Raw genomic sequence first — 21,865 nt, forward strand, 5'->3', positions numbered from 1 at the left:
ACAGGCTCATATTTAACACAGTGGTGAATTCACTTCCTGAAATGTACAGTCCATTGTCCCTCTATCCTTCTAGTGAAGTCCTACTATTGCGCGAAGGCGCCTCCTCGTCAATTCTGTCTGCTAGCAAACAACAGAAAAATGCCTGAAGGCTGCTGTGTGGTGATATTCACTACCAACAGGGTAAACAACCTGTGAATCTGAATAAACTGTGGATACCACAGTCTCCCCATTCTCTCTGCTGATTCCTCATGTCTGTATCCACTTTTGTCTACATAAATGCTCAGTTTTTCGGTTTGGCAGCTCATAAAGTTATGGGTTCTTTACATTTTTGGTGGTGAATATCAACACACAGCAGGCTTGAGGCGTTTTTCTGTTGTTTGCTAGCAGTCGGAATTGCGCCTTCACGCAATACAAGTCAATGAAAAGCGGAGAGTTCTTTTCCCCTATGGTGGGGGCGGGACTTCAATGTGTTCTGTCTCTATTGTGCGCACATTGTTAGTCTGCTAAAGGTTAGTGTTTCTAGTTTTGATTTGGAGATTTTCTCTTGGATGAGAGAATCTGTTGAGCTTGTTGTGGATCTAAACATCTGGTTTGGGAGTGAGTTGCACCGTGACACCCAGCACCTGCTCTTTCCGCGGCGTTCTTTCTGCTAAAAATCCAAACCAGATTTCTACACAGGTGTTCACCTCAAATAGCACATCAGCTCTTGTGTTTCGGCATATTGAGTTGCTGTATAATCGCAACACAGGTAACTGTATGTTACAAACTTAGTAGTGATCAATCATTTTTAACATATCAAAAATATTTTGATTCTGCTATTTCTCTCCTCCAGAGATCCTAACCTACCAGTTCCTCAGGACACAACATTCATCCACACCAAGCCCAACCGCTTTGAAGAGGTCATCTGGACCAAGTTCAGCTCCAAAGACAAGCAGTACTTGCATATCGGCCTGAAGCCTCGCGTCAGAGACAACTACCGGGCCAACAAGGTGGCCTTCTGGCTGGAGCTGGTGCCACATCTCCACAGCCTCCACAAGGAAATAATTAGCTCCATCACAACTCGACTGCCGCCCGGAGGCACCAACCGCTGGAAGGGCCCTCACAGCCCTGGCACCCGCTCCACACGGCACCCTGTAATCTCCACCTATCCGCCTGATCCTGAACCCTATGGTTCAGAAAGACCCCGCTTTTCTCCCTTTCCCGATGAGACACGGGACTACTCCACCGAGCTGAGCGTGACGGTAGCTGTGGGCGCCTCGCTTCTTTTCCTGAACGTGCTGGCCTTTGCCGCGCTTTACTACAAACGGGATAAGCGCCATGAACTCATGCAGAGACGCCACCGCCGACTGTCCCCGCAGCGTGTCACGACGATGGGCATGGGCGTCGGCATGGGAGTGGTAGGGTCCCCGCCGCACAATGACCTGGCGCTGAGTCAGGAGGAGGAGCTAATGTCGCTGCAGATGAAGCAGCAGAGAGTGGAGCTGGAGCACGGCACACCCCTCCCTTCCCGCGGCATCCACGGCGACCTGGAACCCCTGCGGCCCCCCGTGTGCCCACCCGACTACACGCTGGCCCTGCGGCGGGCGCCGGAGGACGTGCCACTGATGACAGCCAATCAACCATCATTCCACCCCGCCCCCCCCCCCCCCGGCAGCGGGCCGCCCCCCCCCCCCCCCCCCCCCCTTCTCTTTTCCCCCCCCCCCCCCCCCCCCGGCCCCAGCCACAGCAACAATGCCCTGCCACACCAACACTCCACCACCCGTGTATAGGACCAGGCACAACCTCTGCTACCCCACTCTGGGCTTACAGAGACGCACCACACAAACTGCTCCATACAAACTCCACTCCCACCACCCTCTATTCTTCTTCACTATATCTTTGTCTTTTCTCATGAAGCCCTCAAATAAAGCTGCAGTTTGTAAGATTTTAAGCAGTGAAATACCTCTAAAATGTAATCATAAATCAATGAGGAGATGATTTAAAAAAGAACAAAAAGCTCCACCTGTCATCATAGGTGCATACTGCTTTGCCGCGTTAAAGCTCTTCCAAATATCTCGTGCTTTAGGTGAGCCACCAAACGCAGCTTAAGAGGCATTGAGCTAATCACAATCAGCCAGACATCTTATGTGTAGCTTGGTTGTTTTGCGCATGTGTTGTTGTGTCAGTGTAAAACTATGTTTGACATAGAATACATACTGTATATTCATTTCCATTCATTTAGTGAAAAAGATAATACAGTAGCGAGCCGCTTTAAACCAGGCAACATATGCCCCAACAAGCTGTCTTTCATAAAGCGGTGATTTCTTGAAACTTACAAATTGCAGCTTTAAAGGCCCAATCTGGAAGTGAAATTTGGCACCCTGTGTTGAGCACTATGTCCCAACAGCTGTCCCTGTATTCTATTTTTGAAGGCTTTTGTTAAATGTGAACTGTATTGACAGCACTGGAAGTACAAGGATGAGCTATTTGACATTTAAGCATGAGTTTTTCATAGATTGTAACTTTATTTCTTATGTTATTACAAATTTATGTACCTGTTTTCTGTTATGATGTGACCTAAATGCCATCAAAAGACCTGCTTTTAAAAAGTATACTCACAAATGCTGCTTTCAAACATTTCCAGATTGGGGCTTCAACTGTTGGGCAGTACAGGAAATAACTGAATCATACTCAGTCTGTGGGATGCAACCTGGAATCCAGGCTGCCCATTAGAAGTCGCTGCATCTCGGCCACACAGGCTCTAATCATGTCCATTACTTTATTTGTTTCTCACTCATTATCTCTGTCTGTAGCCCCATCTCAGCCCATTTAACTGCTTTTCTCTTTTCGCTGCCTCACACTCTTTCTCTCTCTCTCTGCATCCTGCCCTTGTAGCTCTTTTTATTAAACCATTGACATAATCCATATCCATCTCCACGTCTCTCCTCTTTCTCACAATCACTTCTAGACTCTTTTTTCCTTTTGGAGTCTTTTATACAAAAACACAAATGTAAATGATGTATTATTAATAAATTGTAAGGATATGAATGAAAAAAAAAAAGATATTCTGATATCTCGTTTTTACCAGCATTCTTGGTGCCAAGTACTGTGATAAAGTTCCTCTTTCACTGGCGTCCAGTGGACCGCCTGGAGAGGTCCATCCTGACTGTATCTTACAAAAGGAATTACCATCATAAAAAGTGCCAACCCCTTCATCTTTCTTTTTGATCCACACACTTTTATTTTCTTTTTAAATTGCACTCAGTGTTGCACTGTGGCTGGTCTCTTCTTTAAAAGGGAAATCAGATTCAATATTTCCTCGTTTAAAAAGAAAAAAAAAAGAATATAAAGTTTTATTAACTACTTTGCTGTCTGGGATATTTGCATGATGTTTTTTTTTATAAAGAGTGTGGACAGAGAAGTTTGTTTGTAATTTTGATGATTTGCCTTGTTCTGCATTGATTTTATTTTATTTTGAAAATCATTTTCATTTTCTATTTTAATATCAGCTGCACTTTGTGGTACTTCAAAAAGGTATTAAAGTATTAAGAGATGAATATTGTGTAAAACTATGATTATAACAAAGAGAGTAAATATTTCCTCTTTATTTTTGTTCATTTCCTAACACTGAGGCTGTGCCGCAAAACTACCAGAGAGACTGATGAAAGCCTTTTTCTTTCCTCCCTCTTTTGCTCTGTTCCTCTTTATCTTTTGCAACTGTCAAGTCTGCAGTCACGGTCTCTCAATCTCACCTGAAGATAGCACTTTTTAAGTTACAAAAAAAAAAAAGAAACAACTACTTTACATGAATAGTCTAAATAAGGTTTTTGTCTGTGACTGACATTAACCACATGCTTCAAAGACTGCCTGACAGTTATTCTTTTCGTCTGCTCTTTTGTTGTTTCATGATTCTCCCTTCTGCAAGGTGGGAGAAAGGATAAGATATATTTATGACGGTCAAAAGGTGAGAAAGCCTTGTACGCGCGTTTCACATCTTTCGCACAACTGAACACTCTGGACAATTCTGAGAAGAAGAAAAAAAACAAAACGTGACATTAGGACAACACTGGACAAATGGCGGCAGTGATTCAATGGTGATGACGAAATAGCTCGTCAGCTACGGTATGATCTGTCAATGCACAGAGGATGCATTCTAGAAACCTGATTTTAAAAAAAAAAGAAAAATCTTTAATGACAGACATTACTCATACACCATATACCACAAAAGCAAAGCGGGCGGGATTAATTCCCCCCTCCTTGTTATGTTCTGTATCCTGTCTGCTTAGGATAACAACACTCTGGAGCCAGACTGCCATCCCTCACACTGGACAGGAGCGAGCTGCGAGGACAAAAGACAAAAACCAACACATGAAACAAACTGTACATTTTTTAAAGTGTAAGAGAACAAACTGAAATTTGTAAATATTATGTTTGTCGTTTGGTTTGAGTGATTGGCCGGATCTTTTCTTTGTGACAACAGGTGCAAGTTTAGGTGACTTACATGATTTTGGCATTCATGCGTATGTTTGATTCTCCTTAATTTCCTAGATCTCCAGGGCAAATTCCAATAGGTTATGGGCACACGAGTAGATCTTTGAACATGCGTGAATAATAATAAAAACAAAACAAATCACAGCATAGTGGAGGTAAACATAAACACGAAAAGGAATGCTTACGGCTCAGGTTAGCCTAGATATTGTGGTGTTAAAAAGGCTCTTACTGCATTTCTGGCTGTATGTCTAAAGCATAACGTACACACCTGGCACTATCCCATCAATCATGAAGGCAGCTTTTGAGTGAAATGAGTCCTTTCATTGGTTAAAAAGCCAAAGAGCAGCTGCAGAAAACAGATGAAGGAAGGGAAAATAGGGATGTTTAGAGAAATGAGGCAGAAAAACGAGATAGGGCGGATGTTTCAAATGTGCTCAAAACAAACCACAAATCAAGGAATTTTACTTGCGATGCTGTTGGATTTAACTGTTAGTGTCTCACATTGTCTTGAGCATTGTCATGCAGAACAACCTGTTATTAGGAGGTTGTGAAATCCTTTGCACTCGTTTGGTCTTATTTCAGACTAATCGTGGTTGTTTTGCTACCTTTTGCAATTTTGTCCACACATTCTGTTTATGGGATTATTGGCACAGCTGTTTGATGTGAGTTTGAGTTGCCCATGCTTCTAAAAACAGCATTGCAAAGATAGTTTGGACAGCCAACAGATAATGGAAGCACACTCACCAAGTTTACATGTTTACACTACAGTTTTGATGTTGGCTTAAGGTAAGGAAAGAATATATATAAAAATAATAAAAAGCATTACAAGGATCCAAATATTGTCTTATTAAAACATGTACTGCTGGAATGGTAAAGTGAAGGCTTGCACCTGTTTGTCTGTTTCATTTAGTCTGATTCAGTAACCTGCTTGAAGCTCAAGATACTGTGAGAGAGCATAATGACCAGAAGGAGTTGAAAGAATTAAAATTAATATTTCTATTTCAAATAGAGGCTATTACACACTGTATGTTGTGTATCTGAACTGGAAAACATTAAAAGACATTCTTAAACAAAAGATTTTGCCATCATTTGTGTCACGTTGTCAGGGAAGCAATATTAAAGTTGTAATACATTTTATAGCCACGCGGGGGCAGGAGAACCCCACTACAAGTTGGCACAATCCGGAGCACTTTGATGTTGTTGTAGCTAACCTGTTAGCTTGTTTATTTACACAACCAAAAGGTATGAGCAATTTAAACTTTAATTTTGAATCCCGTTTCTGGCCACCAATACACACTTACCTTTAAGCTCTGGTTTGGTCACCAGAGAAAAATACCTCGGTCTTTAGTTAAGCTAGCTGCTATGTTGACTCGTTTTACCCTTATATACTGTCTATGGTTTTACCAGCTAGCTAGCTTAGTTGCTAACTTGAGTATTTGCTATTTGGTAGCTTTTACAGTCGGGATATCAAAATCGTTTTGCTTATATTGCTGGTTGCTGCTGTGACTTTGACTGACAGTATTTAAAACATATAACGTTAAGCCTATTATTGGACAATTGAGAGTGGTGTTTTTTCGTTTTCAGTTTTTAAGAAAGAGGAAACTGATGGTTGTAGCTGTGGCTGCTGAGAGAACCATGGTGTTCATTGCTGTAACACCGTGGCTTTTTAGCTAGCTTTCACCACAGAATGTATTCTCCTAATGCTCAGCTTTCCATGATTTCATTTCCTAAATCCACACAAACTGAGTGTTGACTTTCATTCCATGAGGTCTTAAAGTTATCCAGAGGATTTGAATGTTAAAGCCTAAAATAACAGCACCAGTTCCGTGACCATCCTCTGATCTGTGTTTATTCAGCTGCTGTACTCAATAAATCAATATTATAGCAAATATACCGAGCAGACTGATGCACTGGTGCTGTTGGATGAAGCATTTGTGCTAATGCATGGCTTTCCATTCATTCAAGTCCTAATGTAGGAATAATTAAAGTGTTCAAATGCTCATTTTCAGGTTCATAATTGTATTTAGAGGTTATATCAGAATAGGTTTCATGGTTTAATTAAATAAAAATACCATATATTTGTTGAACTGCACATGGCTGCAGCTCCTCTTTTCACCCTGTGTGTTGAGCTCTGTTTTAGCTACAGAGTAAGGCATCACACTTCCATTCCATCTTTGTTGGGAGTCGCACATGTGCAGTAGCTAGGTAAGGACTACTAGCCAGTCAGAAGCAGAGTATGTGGGTGTGCCACGCTAGCAGCTAGGCGAGCATTATAACGTGTGTTACAAAGTGACGCACATTCGTCACGGAAGTAAAGGCTGGACTACAGTAGAGCTGTTTGGAGCAGTTTGTGAACAGTGTTTTCTGTTGGAGATGGTAAGTTCCTTTGGGGTGGACTTTGCGCTTTTTCACTTTGTAAACCTATAACCTGCACACAAAGATATATTACACAATAAAAGAAAGGGGAAAAGCCAAAAAGCATAATATGAGCACTTTAAATAATTTTTTTTTGGCCACAGATTTACTTCTGTGTTATCACATAAGCACTTTTAGGCCACCTTGCACCTCTTTTTACCTCTCCAAAGTCACAGTCTGCACTCTAATCAATTGATATTTTCTCCCCCAATTACTTTCAAATATTAATACAGGTAGACAACAACAGATCTAATCGCCTTGGCAAAACAGTAAAGACAGATAATTTCAATAAGCAAACCCTGCCTGCAGCTATGTTTTTCAGAAATTCTTTTTGGATTAATGCACAATAATTCCTGACAGGAGAGAGGTTGAAAAATGTACAATGCATCCATTTAAAAAAAAAAGTTTCTATAGTTATTAATAGTTTTCTTTTCATATCTGGAATATTAAATCTGGCATGACTTATTGCTGCAATAATAAGCAATTCACCTACACTGTGTCTAATAACTTTGATGTGTGCACTGTATTAATCAAAATCATCTCTGTTATTTCTTCAGCAGAGTCATCATACAGTAAATAGATTGCACAGTTGTTTAGATGACTGATGTTTACGGTAATATTTTTCTTTTGCGCTCAACCCAATTACCTTTGCAGATCATTTACACTGTTGGTTTAGCTGTAAGCAGTGATCACAGGAAATACTTTCCCTCGGTCACTAGATGGCAGTATGCTGTTTTAATGTGTAGAAAAGGCTTGCTGCATCAGAAAATGACTGCTTCTGAGATGTTATACAGTCTCTGCTTCTAACCCAAATGAACTAGCCTCTGTTGAGAAATTCTAAATTATTTTTGGACGATGGCTGATGATGCACTAACAGCTCAGAAAGCATCTTCCTCTTTAGACTTGCAAATAGAAACGTCATTATCAATTCAAAGAAGCAACAAAAAAAACTATTTTTTAAAATAAATTATGAAAAGTCTTTAGGCCTATATGATATGATGTTCACGTGTTTATTAATATTTGAACGTTTGTAACGTGTCATTTGATACACAAATGTTATTCTCACTGTCTTTTTAAATAATATTTAGATTTTAAGTTTGGAAGGTTTCTCAATGGTTTTTAGGTGTTCTTACTTTCTTAACTATGGATTTTTTTCATATTCAAAAGACTTTTATCACAAGGAGGTTAACTAAATGATTAAAAGGCACTAAAACCCATCAGATAGCCATAAAAGTAAAATCCAATTTCCCTAACTGACCAAACATTTAAACTCACACGAGTAGCATATGATAAAAGGGATGTTTATCTAAGCCTAACACAGCTTTACACTGACATGTTATGTTACAAGAATAAAGTAAATGATAAATAACACAATCACAGTTAATTAAGATATTTTATTGAACGAGCCAATTTGCATAACCTCCCACACAGAGTTGCAAGATAAGTTTGAATTTAGCATTAGAATTAAAGAAATTTAAAAAACCACGTGCACACAGAGGAGGTTTAAGCTCTCAGATAGTATGTTGGAGGTAAAGAGGGAGGGGTGAGGGAGAGATGCAGTTGTCGTAGAAGATCTGAAGGTTCTGGTCAACATCCAAATTACTTTTCAGAAAGATCTCAAGTTCCTGGACCGGCATCTCGTGCACGCTGTTGCCCTCTTTGGCGTTTTTGGCCAAGACTCCGTAGGTCGGGAAGCGGATGCGGACATCGTGCGGCGCGTTGCGGTCATATTCAGTGCAGCAGTAAGCGGACCACACGTCTTCGGGGATGGCCACGCGGTCCTGGTTGTTTCGGCGGATCATGTTGCCCCTGGTGGTCACTCCGGTCACGATGTAGGCCGTGCCGCGGCAGAAGTTGTTGAGGCGGACCCGGATCCGCTCCTCGTACTCACGCCAAGGCCCGATGTTGAACTCGCGGATCTCCGGGACCACGTTGGTCAGCGTGTAGGTGGCGGCGCGGTCGTGGGGCGTGGACTGGTGCTGGTCCGGGTTCAGGTGGCCTCTCTCGTACAGGACCACGTCAGAGTAGTCATCCAGGACTGCCTGGCTGTCCTCGAACTTCATGTGCAGGTAGCCAGTGGGGAAGGGCTGCATGTTTCCATTCCCATCGACTTCTGCCAGCTGTTGAGACACCCAACATCGTTTTTTGTTATGCTGGGAAATAACAGGCTACATAAGCCAGCATGGTCTATGAATCGTCTTTGCTTTTGCAGTAGACCATGTGGCGGAATAATAAGTACATTTACTCAAGTACTGTATTTAAGTACAAATTTGAGGTACTTGTACTTTACTTGAGTCTTTTCTTTTCATGCCACTTTCTACCTCTACTACATTTCAAAAGGAAATATTGTACTTTTTACTCCACTACATTAATCTGACAGTTTTAGTTAGGCCTACTTTACAAATTAAGAGTTTTGCAGACTAAACACAGTTTATAAAATACAATGTTTTATTATAAATTAAACGACCTAACAATAGACAGGCCTACTTTCCAGTTTCTAAAATGTGAGTACTTTTACTTTTAATACTTTCCGAACATTTTCCTGATGATACTTCTATACTTTTACTAGTAATATTTTCAATGCAGGACTTTTACTTGTGACAGAGTATTTTTATAGTGTGGTATTACTTAGGCCTAAGTAGAGGAGCACTACTGGACACAGAACATTTTGTTACGCTGGGAAATAATACAAAGCCATATTGCCTATTTCAGCTGCTGGCATCCTCTTTGAAAGAGATTTCATACTTTAGTGCGAGCTACCTGATTAACAGATGGTTTAAACGTGAATGAAAACCCCTTTTCTGAATGACGGTTTTAGCATTTTTGAAACTATTTACTCAAAGACAAGTCTCTGACCTGTGGCTCGTACATCCAAGGGTAGTCCACGCGTCTGTCTCCCTCTGTTTTCTTGAAGGTATACGCTGAGTAAACTGGAATCCGCTTTTGTGGGTCGTACAGGGTCACGTAGCGAGGTCGGTCTGCGTAACGTTGGCAGATCCTCTTCAGTTTGGTGTCGGTGAACCCGCGTGGGGGTGTCCCCATGTACAGGGAGTCCTTGCACCTCTCTATGTGGTTAAAATCCTGAACCACCGTTGCTGACATTAGAGGCAGAAAACAGGCTAGCACAGGAACCAAAACTAAAGGTGTTAACATACTCATGGTGAAAAAGGTCTTCTCAGTCTCTCCTACTGTGGCTTCTGCTAAGCAATGACAGTCACTGTTTGAAGTTAGGATTACGACAAATCAGATATGCAAAGCAAGGAGAGTGTGACCAAAAGCCAGGCCTCCTAACACGTAGGCGTGGACGTGCAGGTCCTTGCTCTAACCTACAATTCGAAAATACTGCAATGAATAAAAAAAGCTGTTTCTTCTCCTGAATCATATCCTAATTATATATTTATTTTCAATAAAGTTTTACTGCTCTTTTTGAAGTAATGCTGTGCTAAACTTACGGATCTATTGAGGTTAAGCCCATCGTCTCCTTGTCCGTTTAAACTAAATTGACAGCTTTGTCCCTGTGAGTTCTTAATGAGGTTATGGTTTGATCCTTGGGATAGATAGCCATTAAATTATATTAATGGTGCAATCAAATGGTGAGGCAACAAGAGACTGGATCATTGACTCCTCGCAGGGTGCCAACGGCGATTTCAAAAGTCCAATTTGTACCATGTCCTTATTTCACATATTCACTTTAGTACCTCAAGGAATTCATAACAAACACACTTATTCTGAGCAACTTGTGAAGGCCAAAAAAACTTCCCATTGCCAAAAACATTTTGGCCTTGCCGGATTCCTTTTCTTCCTGCTGTAAAGGAACACATAAAAGTGCAGTGGTGGAGGAAGTATTCAGCTCCTTTACTTAAGTAAAAGTACTAACACCACACTGAAAAAATACTCTGCTACAAGTAAAAGTCCTGCATTGAACATGGTACTTAAGTAAAAGTATGTAAGTATCGAATCTGACCTGCTACGCTTTGCTGCGTGTCATCCCCCATCTCTCTCCCCCTTTCAAGTCTATTCACTGTCACTTCATAATAAAGGGAAAAAGCCCCAAAAAAATAATAAGTACTCAATGCAGAAAAGTCCTCACCTTTTAGAAACTGGAAACGAAAAAAAAAAAAAACGTTGAAAGCATCATGAACGTCAAAAACAGTGTTTAAAAGACTCAAGAAGAGCGTTAAAACGCTTCATTTCAGCTGTACTTGTTTGCCGTTATATCGTCGAGTAGTTTAATTTATAATAAAACATTGTATTTTATAACCTACATGTGTTTTGTGTGCAAACATTCTTAACTTGTAAAGTAACTAGTAACTAAAGCTGTCGTATTAATGCAGTCGAGTGAAAAGTACAATCTTTCCCTCTGAAATGTAGTGGAGTACAAGTAGAAATTGGCATGAAAAGAAAAGACTCAAGGGAAGTACAAGTACATCAAATTTGTACTTAAGTACAGTTCTTGAGTAAATCTATTTACATGCCACCACTATATACGTGCAATTCACTCTCAAAGAGTGTGGTGACGAGACACGGGACATTCAGGGACGTGCTATCAATGTAATAGTAAAATGCAAAACTGGCTAATCTGTCTCAGTGCTGAACAAAGGGCCTACACTGTGCTTCCAAGGTACTATGCTGCTCAGTGTGAATGGTGGAGATAAAGCACGAGAGTTTAATTATACGACATAGCGACAAAGAGCCTATGTGGACAAATGCCCATTAATGTTTGCTATTACATAATCAAAGACAAAGTTCCAAATGCAAGAATTGTATTAAAACCAATTGGGAAGATATTGATGAATACGAAGAAGCAAAAACATAAAATAAAAAAAATAAAATAACCCAGCACTCTATAGAAATTGAGGAAACCTAATGTGCCATAAAGTAGAATGAGTATTTCATAGCAAATGGTTCGATGTTCTGCCAAAATGGGTGCTTGACTTGTTCTGGCAGCTCACTGTGTACAGAGCAATTAATCCATCTAAAACTCTCTTCCTGTTTCCAAAGTTTTCTTGTCTTTAGTCCTTCATGACAGCTTGGACACATTATGAAAATTATTATTAATCTTGTTATCAAACACATTCACTGACTGTGGGTGCATGGTTCTCTCTCTGGGTAGTACTGCAAGGGACACGTGCATGCTTTTTTTTTGGTTGCACTGACCATCCTATAACACAGGGGTGTCAAACTCACTTTCACTAAGGGCTACACACAGAAAATGTTTGTCACATCAAAGGCCAGACATGTATAGTTTATTGACATGCTTTATTTAATTGGAAAAAAATGATTGCATGTCTCATATAACCTTCTCACTTACAGTTACATCATAGAATTTAGCAAATCAAGCAAAAACAATGCATTCTGATTACATTTTTAAAAGCAGGCTACCACACAGCCGACTCACAACAACCTGTTTCACAGCCTGAATATGACGACTCACTGGATCTTTGGGAAATTCTGAGTCTCAAAGTCTGTAAATCTGCCAAATTCTGCTTTGAGTGTTGCTTATCTGCAGTCTGAAAACAGTTTCCCATCTTTTTGGTTTTGGCGCACAACTAGGCGGGCCAAAATGTACTGTTAACCTAAATTGATATGCGGGCCAGATCAAAATTTGTGAGGGGCCGGATTTGGCCTGATTGATCCACTCAGCATGTGTCCTGTCAGTGTCCTTGATCTCATTACACATGCTCTGAAGAGGATTATCATCACAGTGATTCCCATCTAGGGTTTCTCTTGCCCCTTAGGGGGCACTTCTGCACTTGCTAGGGGGTATGTGGAAAGATTGTGGAGTAGCTCAAGTAATAATGAGCAACGAAAAAAGAAGACACGGGTCCACATATTGACTACCTGAACACCATGGAGTGTATGAAAACTAGTTAGCAAGCGAGCAGAAACGTCGAAGAGCTTGTAGATAAAAAGTTGAGAAAGGAAAAGCAATCGCTAAACTCAAAGTGTCACAACATAATCCACTTTTATATAATCAATAGTGTTAAATAATATCAGTTTAAATGAGCACATTTGGAACTTGGCCGACGGTGTTGATGAAGTGGGGCTTGAGCTCATATAATGGGCCTGTGGAGGAGGCGTCTGTCAATAAAGATCGGGAACCATTGATCTGAATGTCTGAAATGTAAAGGGAATAAAATGTGCTGCATATCAATGGCTGGAGTGTCTGGTGCTGTGTTATAATGCCCTCTTCTCAAGTCGGCCTTATTCAAATGTTTGTCAGATTAGCCGGAGCAACAATCCCTCACTGCTCTAATAAGTCAATTTGAGTGACTGAGTGTGGTTATTCATCGAGGGACCAGCTTGCCTCTCTGATCTAATCCTGAGTTATGACAATCATAACTTATGTAGCTGGGGCTGATGATGCAGTTATGTGAACGGACATTTTTCAGCTGTCAGCATTCTCGCCAATTAAAAATTATAAATTTAGACCCAGTGAATTGGCCACAGCTCAGCTGCCCTCTGCTGCTTCATCTTCAGTTAGAGGAGGGAGAACATTTCACTGCTGCTGCTGATGTAATTACTGGTCACGATTTTAGTTTTAGATTTAGCTTACTTCAAACAGGCTAATCAATGTAAGTCATGGGGGGGCGGCACTTTGGGGTAGGGTTTTTAAATATGTGACAAAAGTCATCTCATCGTCTGTCAGTTTATTTGTTTGTGGTGGATTGAAGATGTCAAGTCGATCTCTGGGATTCCCATGCAAAGTCCTTTACTAACATAGTCCCTGTATAGTTCCTTGTCTCTCAGACAGGCTTGGAAATATGGTCAGTCCGAGTCAAATTTAATGACACATCAGTTGACAGGCGGACCTGGGATAAGCCCATTACAGTAGAAGTATCAATGTGCCAGGCTGTTGAGAGATTTAATGGCAAATTCAAGAAATTCTTTTTTTAATTATTACTAATTAATATTATTGATTAATTCTGGTAGGCTACTGGGAACCGTATGTAATGGTTTTAAAATCTATAATAAATGAAGTCAATTTAATGTAATACATACAAACATTGTGGCTATTTACTGTATTTTAAGTACCCACTGTACTGTACTGTACTGTACTGTACTTAACACAACATTTGGACTATACGTGTTCGTCTGCACGTTCATCAAACCCAGTATGTGTCATCATGCAATAATATATATTTCCCACTTGGTGGCAGTGTAGGCTTGTTTGTTGCTTGTTCCCATTTCCATGATTCTCCATGATGATAAAATGCATATTAACATCAATTAAAACTTTTTTGAAGTCTGGCAACATGGGTTGCATTTGTAAGACTGAGAAGTGTAACAGACACTATATGATTTTCATTCATGGCTATTAGGCTAGTAGGCTATTTCATTTTTGAAAATTCTGTTACAGATTTTTTGGTACTCAACTAAACTCGTGAATATTTTATTATTTTGAATTCAAAGTCAGCTAAATCTTCCAACTTTTGGCTGCTCTGTTTTACCTTTTCCTTTCTTAACTCTTTCTTTTTTCTTTGTTCTTTTCTCGTGTGACTCACTTACCATGGTGTTTTGTGTTACTGTAGAATTATAAAATAATCACATTTGTTAAGAAATAAACATGTCTGTTTGAGCTCCAAAAGATTATTTTATAGCTGTGGGGGAAAATACCTCCTCCATGTTGTGCCATTAAACTGTTTTATGATAATGTAATTTTTTTGGCTTAAATCCACATTCATATGATGTTTATTATGATTTCTGAAGTGCATGGGTGACATGTAAAACATTTTCTGTATCATTACTGTGTCAATAGATTACATATTTTGGGTTTTTGAGAGAGACCTTCATTGAGCCACCAGGGGGCTCAATCTAGCACATATTCTGGCCTATGAAGCTGTCCCCTCTAAGTTCTGCACCAAAGCCTTCTGATTGGTCCAAATAGCCACATGGGTTGCGCATTAACCAATAGAGTGTAGGCTGATCGGGGGCTGTTGCTAAGGCACTTCAGAGGTAAAAAAAAACTGTCAGCGGGCTGCTTCCACCATTTCACTCACACACTCGTCTGGCTCCTCGTCAGCTCTCCATCCGTGTCTGCCTCTCACCGTGCACTCAGCCACCGGCAGACACCTCTGCTCTCTGCCTGCTTTTTATTGGTCGCTGATGGGTGAAATGAGCAGAGGCAATGAGTGGGGAGGTGGTGGGGGGGGGGGGTTTGCATCGTGAGCCCACAAAATGTAGACCCTCCCTCATGATCGTGGAGCTGTAGCCCCACCTTCCCCTGGTTCTCCTGTCACTTGACATTTGAGCTCAGCCAACACTCAGCAGCCCGTCCGTCTCCATTTCACCCTGCTTCACTTCCCACTTCATCCAGAAAAATACCTGGATGTAGCCTAGCTCCCCGGAAATCGGAGTTAAAGGCTGATGTGTATTGTGGTTCTCCTTCTCTTTTCTTCTTTAATTTAGACATTAAATATTCTATTATTTTTTGAGGATTTGGTGAAAATGGGTGTCAGCCACTTGCAGTGATATTGGGGTGTGTGTGTGTGTGTGTGGGGGGTATAGCTGTATGAGCTCCAGAAGATTCTACATCTGTGGAGAAAATGTAAAATACCTCCTCTACTGTAGCCTACTGGCCACGTTCCAACTCTCACTTGCTTGCTCTTGCTCTCTCTCTCTCTCTCACCACACACACACACACACACACACACACACAGAAAGAGAGAGGAAGAGGGAAATAAAGAGCCCCCATGCCCCTGTCTACTGTTTCCCCCCTCCTCCTGCCTCCTCCAGCTCGCTGCAAAATGTGATAGATAAGAGATTCTGCCCCTCTCATTGGCTCTCGCCTTGTGACTGGCAACTTGTCGGCCCGCCCCGTCGGTCTCTGTACATGGATCGGTCTGCAGAGAGACCGACCATAAGAAAGTGGAGTGGAAACAGGAAGAGGAGGAAAGGGGGAAGAGAGAAGACGGAGGAGAGGATCGGGTGAGAGACAAGGTGGCGAGGAGTGAAAGGAAGAGAGGAAAAGGGGAGCAGAGGAGCGTGTGGACCAAAGGGAACGAGGACAAAAGAAAAGAGGTAAAAGGTCTACAGACGAGCAGCTTCATGTGCTGTTTGCTTATGGCTTCATGTAAATACTGTACTTTATGAACTACATCTACCAGTGTGAGCATGTATTTATTTTCTTTTCTCTTCTGTGTTTGTCTATGTGTGTCTTTTATCTGTGTGTCATTGTTCTGAGCAATCTGTCTCGGCAGAACATACTGCAGTGTGTGTGTCTGCAGACTGTGCTGCACATCCATGCATGAAGCGCACGCACGCGCACGCACGCACGCACACACACACAGTGCTCACGTGCTGACACACTGCAAGAGCAGAAATGTGAAATGATGAATGTAGTGAAGGGGAACTGCTGCGGTTACACTTGTGTTGTGGTTACATTTTTGCTGTGTGGAATGTTGAACTGTTGAATATCAGCCAGTGTGACCAAGTGTGACAATTAATCTTCATTTAGAGTCATGTCGAAACTGTGTCACACATAAGTACTTGGCTCCACTGAAAGTTCAGCTCAGTCTGCTTAACACATCCCACATAGAAAGCTTTTGATTTTGTTGTGTTTTTATAAAATAATGGGCTGAAGTAATTTGCACTCAGATACAGATTTCTGAATAATTAAAAATAGAATGAACCAAGGTTATGTAGGGTTACTTCCTAAGCTACAACTTGCACCCAATGTATGCTTCCAGTTGATTTGATTGCCAGCTAAGTTAACCACCTGGACGGGCAATTCTAGGTTACCGGTACTCACACAAGCCAGCTGTCTGATGGGTACACACACACACACACACACACACACACACACACACACACACGCACGCTACACATGCATCCAGTGCCTTCTTCAAACCTGTTAACCTCCCTCATTGTCTTTGTTTGCTTAAAGCTGTGCATTTTGCATTGTTTGCAAAACACACCCCTATTTCCTGTTCTTGACCTTGCCTTGGTACATTCCAGTACCCCTCCGAGGGCTGTGCTTTATGGAGCATACACCGGGAGAAGCTGCTATTACAGAGAGGGAGAAGGGGATAGAGCCGAGGGAAGCGGGGCTGCAGGGATGTTATTTTTAGAAATGTGATTGATATTCGGCTCATACTGTACGTTCTCGCTCTGTGATCGGGATGCTTTTTCATCCCTGAATCCATAAAATCACGTGTGTGTGTGTGTGTGTGTGTGTGTGTGTGTGTGTGTGTGTGTGTGTGTGTGTGTGTGTGTGTGTGTGTGTGTGTGTGTGTGTGTGTGTGTGTGTGTGTGTGTGTGTGTGTGTGTGTGTGTGCGCGGTCAGGGAGGGTTGTCTATCTAGTCTGTACGTTGTCGCTTGTCGCTTCTCCTCCATCTGTTCTCTGTTGTGTTAGCTAGCCTAGGAACCACCAGAGACAGGCCTGGTCTGCTGCTGCAGCCCATCCTTCCTTTTATGGTATAGGATCCTTAATACTTACACACATGCACACAGAAAGTCTCAGCAAGATATGCACATCTGAAGTGGTTCTCTGCAGCTAGCAAGCAGCTCCAGATAGTGTGAGGTATGCAAGAATGTAACAGACTGTTGCTTTGTCCAAATGAGGACACAAATTGGCGTGTATTTGCAGAACTGCAGCAGTTCTTCACTACACAATGAATGTTTTTAATTCAGCTTGCAGACATCTGAGAAGAATGAACAGAGAGAAGAAGATAAAAATGTGGAAGTGTACATTAAATCCTATGGACTCTCTCAATCCCCCCTCCCTCCATGTCAAAATCACATGAACACGCAAACACTCCCCTCCTTGCTCGAGGCCTTGCTCCCAGCTCTGGACTAAATGATATCATCGGTTGCCAGGGATACAAGGACACAGCGTGCAGAGAAAAGGGAGGGTGAGGCATAGGCAAAGCCATACATATAGCCTGAAAGAGAAAGGAAGAGGCTGGGATATTGGGTATTAAAAAAGAAAAGGAGTCTTGTTGAAAAAAAAGTAGTGAAGATGGCAAAGGGCAGGGCCATTAAGAGGAAGGACGAGAGAAAAGGAAAGTGTATCGGCCCGTCAGAGGTTACTGGCCCACCCTTCCTCTCCCTTCTTCCTCACATCTCATTTCATTATCTCCCTTTGTCTAGAGAGGGTCAGGTTTGCAACATTGCAAATGTGTGTGATAGGAAAGCATGTTGTAGGAAATGAGAGGCGAGGATAGAAAGGAAGAGAATGGCAGCAATGGATGATAGATGCTGCCCTTGATTTTGAGACAATGAAACCTTCCTGTCTTGTACATCTGTGCACCAACTGCCTGTGGTATTTCCTCACTCACTCTACTTTACTATGTGTGTCTGTGTGTGTGTGTGTGTGTGTGTGTGTGTGTGTGTGTGTGTGTGTGTGTGTGTGTGTGTGTGTGTGTGTGTGTGTGTGTGTGTGTGTGTGTGTGTGTGTGTGTGTTTGCCAGCTAGCGGAGGATGAGCATGTCTATTTAAAGGGATCTGAGACTGCACGGCTCTGCTGTCTTGCTATTCCTGACTGCCTGACATCATCGAATTTGGACTCTGTCTCCCCCTTTTTTCTCAGTGCTCATTGCGAGGTAAGGTTGGTTACAGGGATGCACATGCACAGACTCATACACTATTAGGCTTCAAAAACATTAGTTAGACCGGCAAAAAGAGGGTTCCAGCAGAGACGTGAAAGGATGCATGGCTATCCCTCTGTGGAGACAGAGAGATGACCGGGGTTTCCTTGGTGACAAGAGGGAGGGAAGAAGCACACAGTGGTGCAGACAGCAGGTTTAACCAACCAGTAGGGTTATCTCGCTGCGAAGCAGAGGGTTTTACCCAACAGCAACTTAACCCCTTTTGCACATGACATCATTTGGCCTCGGAGCTGAATTCCAGATGTCTCGAATTAACCCTGCACAGATGGATTTAATATTGGAAGCACATAGCCATTGTTGGGCAGAGTCAAATTTAAGCTGCTGCTGACTGACGGCTCCTCCTACAACACTGTACCAACAGTGTGCAACAGGAAGGGGTCTACACTACAGCAGATGGTTCATCTGGTGCCTGTGTGGTGTTGCTCAGCTACCAGCGGGCTCTGGCTCAAAAACCCGGTACAGTTGAAACACAAGTGTCTGAAAATGTTGCAACACACCGCACACAGTGACAGTGATGCGACATTGGCATGAGGCGAAACCAACAAGTCTGAGAATAAAGTCGTACAATCGAGATCCAAAGCTTTAAAGCAATTGATGAAGACGTTATTTGAGCACCGATTGAGATTGAAGAAGCTCAACATGCTGGTCCCTCAAAAAAAGCAGGTTTTAGTGATATATGACATAACCTGGCACGTTGTGTCCATGGTACAGCTTCTGATGGCATACGGTACAGTGCATGTTCGGATAACCGCCTGCAGTCTTGATTTACCGTATATGCAGTGTAACATTAGGGCTTTTGTGTCCTCTTTCTACTCTAAAAATAAATCTAAATGGAGATGACTCTAAAAAAAAAAGGCCTAAAGCTACAGCAGGAAGAACCGTCTGGCTTCAGTTGCTCTAGCAACTGGTAGGAAATGGACTCTTGAAGAGGTTGCTCACTGAGCTCATTCAGCACTCACAGAGAAGGTTTATCAGTAGGCATCTGCAACAGTCTCGCCACAATGAAACCTGTATGGAACAAACTTTTAAATGGTAGTGTAAGGGAAGTGGTAAAATGTTGCACAGCAGTTCTTCAAAGTGTGTATAAATAGCTGTGGGAAATGCACGTAGAAGTGCAATCTATCAACAGTACAGCAAAGCTCTCTCCAGCATGGAAAGTTGATCTTTACAAGGTCAGCTCTCAACCCAATATACTGAGGGTTGAAGTGTTTGGCAGTAGTAATAGAGACTGTAGAGAGTAAGACATTGTTTCTGTCCATGGTCAAATAAATGGCTGTATTCATCATTTTTCATTGACGATCAATCTGTTGATTATTTTCTCAGTTAATCGACTAGTTGTTTGGTCTATAAAATGTCAGAAAATGGTGAGAAAACACCCAACTCAAAGAAAATTCAGTTTACTGTCATAAAGGAGAAAAGAAACTACAAAATATTCATTGAGACTCTTTCTTAAAAAAAGGACTCAAACAGATACCTCAATTATTGAAATACTTGGCGATGAATTTAATAGTTGACAAATAATCGATTTAATCTTTGCAGCTGTAGTATTCAAAAATTCTACTGTAATCAAAGGAAATAAAAAGGAGGCAGAGTAAAAGTGAAAAACTTGACAAACGCAGCCAAACACCAGACCTGGTACAGTGGTTCAGTACTCAGTGGGCAGCTATAGCGCTCACTGTGCTTCTGGAAGTTAGTGCACTTGAAGCAAAATGAAATGAAGAAGTATAGATGTAGTGAACTAGCAGCTGATGATGAACTGTGAGACTGGATGGAAGATGTGTGCTGTTGACCACCAGTCCTGTCAGACTCAGGGCTTTTACTGTAAGCTGATATAAATACTACAGCAGCCCACCCTGTTTGTTTTTTGTTTTTTTCTTCTTCTGCTTTTCCTTGTTGTTAAAGTCATGGCCCTTCGTCTTGTGCTAGTGCTATGTTGTTATTTTTTCCTATCATTGGATGGCTGCTGGCTGTGGTGCCTGCTGGGTAGCAGTGATTAGAAAGAGGCTGAATGCACAATGCAGCTCTGGCTGACTGATGATATGGCCGCTGAATAGATACAGTGCAGCAGGAAATACAGCGTGAGGAAATAAAATGTACTAGAGATACACAAAATAACTCTATGGTCTGCATGTAAATCTCAGACCCACAAGGATAATCCAGAACATAAACAGTTATTGTGGAGACATTCATGTCTCTTTTTTTTTTTTTTTTTTTTTTTTTTTTCTCTCTCTCTCTCTCTCACGCTCTCTCTCTCTCATGCTCTCTCTCTCTCACGCTCTCTCTCTCTTTGCTCTCAGGTGTGAAGTGGAGGGCCTCCAAAACACAGACCAAGACTGGTAACATTTGTTTATGTATGTACTTTTTGTGTGTGTTTCCATGCATGTGCACCACTGTAGCCCTTTGTAGCACTTTGTAGTACCACAGTGCTTCACATCTTTTGTGTGAAAACAGCTTAGCAGTTTCTGCAGATGTCGTTGATAGTAGAGTGATGCAGAAATCTACATTTGCCCTGCCAAAACGCCATCAAGCCCAAAATACATCCATGTGTGAGTTGCTGCATGTAGTGTTTATCGTTAGTGTTCATCTGCTGCTGTAATTGGATTTTACTTCACTTGATTACAGACCCTTCCTGTAGGCCTTTTTTCCCCCCCCAATAATGAATCAATGAGTAGAACAGTCTTCTAAATAAGAATCAAGGATCTAAAGCTTCAGTGCAAAGTGGTGGGCATTGTCATTGCATAAGCTAAGATCTGAAATTTGCAGCTCTTCTAGATTGCATTTTATGCAGTCAGACGTTCTTTAAATGAGATATCATATTTGCTTATGTTGAAAATCGTAACAACGTACGCATTAATGTGTGTTTTAGGCTGCATGTATCACCCAGCAGAGCTGTACTCTGGCCGTAACACATGGGTCTCCTATCAAGCGGGAGGACCTAACAGGGGACAATGGGCCCCTGTAAACAGTCGCCACTGGAGCCACACAGAAAGGTCTGCAGCACCATCACAACACTCACACACTTACCTCGATTTTTCACTGGGCGCGTCTGTGCTGCGTTCCAATAATAAGATAAAATATGATAGACTTTATTGATCCCACGCTGGGGAAATTCTCTAGTTTTTTTTTGGTGGCGGGGGGGCTTTTGTCTTTATTTCAAAGTGGATAGATATGAAAGGGGGAGAGAGATGGGGGATGACACGCAGCAAAGGGCAGCAGGTCGGATTCGAACCCTGCGCCACTGCAAGACTCTGCCAACATTTCCTACTTACAGCAGTTCAAATGCAACACAACAAATAAGAAAATACACATTAAATAAGAACAGAACAGCAAAATATCAAAAAAAAAAAAATATGTACAGAAAAATAAGTGA

The 21,865-nt window shown here is 41.7% G+C and overlaps 3 protein-coding genes across 9 annotated transcripts in view; 2 read left to right on the forward strand and 1 right to left on the reverse strand.

The window, feature by feature from the left end:
* The window catches only part of nlgn2b (neuroligin 2b), a 159,081-nt gene extending 153,536 nt beyond the window's left edge, over positions 1-5,545 (forward strand). For both annotated transcript variants that reach the window (XM_039777226.1, XM_039777225.1), the window contains exon 9: positions 833-5,545. In XM_039777226.1, coding sequence (XP_039633160.1) covers positions 833-1,769 — 937 coding nt within the window. In that variant the 3' untranslated portion in view covers positions 1,770-5,545. The remainder of the gene's footprint in view (positions 1-832) is intronic.
* A 2,714-nt stretch (positions 5,546-8,259) lies between these two features.
* On the reverse strand, positions 8,260-10,102 carry LOC120544213 (endonuclease domain-containing 1 protein). The gene is made up of 2 exons (XM_039777829.1): positions 9,742-10,102; positions 8,260-9,005 (listed from the first exon to the last, which is right to left on the reverse strand). Exons 1-2 carry the CDS (start codon positions 10,042-10,044, stop codon positions 8,397-8,399), a joined length of 912 nt encoding a protein of 303 aa, XP_039633763.1. The 5' UTR covers positions 10,045-10,102; the 3' UTR covers positions 8,260-8,396.
* A 5,585-nt stretch (positions 10,103-15,687) lies between these two features.
* Positions 15,688-21,865, forward strand: part of kdm6bb (lysine (K)-specific demethylase 6B, b) — a 28,259-nt gene continuing 22,081 nt past the window's right edge. For 3 of the 6 annotated variants that reach the window (XM_039777433.1, XM_039777437.1, XM_039777438.1), the window contains exons 1-4: positions 15,688-15,906; positions 18,298-18,429; positions 20,793-20,846; positions 21,362-21,485. In XM_039777433.1, the coding sequence (XP_039633367.1) occupies positions 21,367-21,485 (119 nt within the window). In that variant the 5' untranslated portion in view covers positions 15,688-15,906; positions 18,298-18,429; positions 20,793-20,846; positions 21,362-21,366. The remainder of the gene's footprint in view (positions 15,907-18,297; positions 18,430-20,792; positions 20,847-21,361; positions 21,486-21,865) is intronic. The other 3 variants (XM_039777435.1, XM_039777434.1, XM_039777436.1) reach the window with 3 other exon arrangements.

This window comes from Perca fluviatilis, chromosome 16 (assembly GCF_010015445.1).
Source record: "Perca fluviatilis chromosome 16, GENO_Pfluv_1.0, whole genome shotgun sequence".
Taxonomy (NCBI): Eukaryota; Metazoa; Chordata; class Actinopteri; order Perciformes; family Percidae; genus Perca; species Perca fluviatilis.

What these genes read in the sequence shown, in the direction of transcription:
- LOC120544213 (XM_039777829.1), bottom strand. Translation starts at nt 10,044, where the DNA reads ATGAGTATGTTAACACCTTTAGTTTTGGTTCCTGTGCTAGCCTGTTTT. An exon ending in CTTGGATGTACGAGCCACAG is followed by an intron (nt 9,006 to 9,741) that starts GTCAGAGACTTG and finishes GTGTCTCAACAG; the next exon opens with CTGGCAGAAGTCGATGGGAA.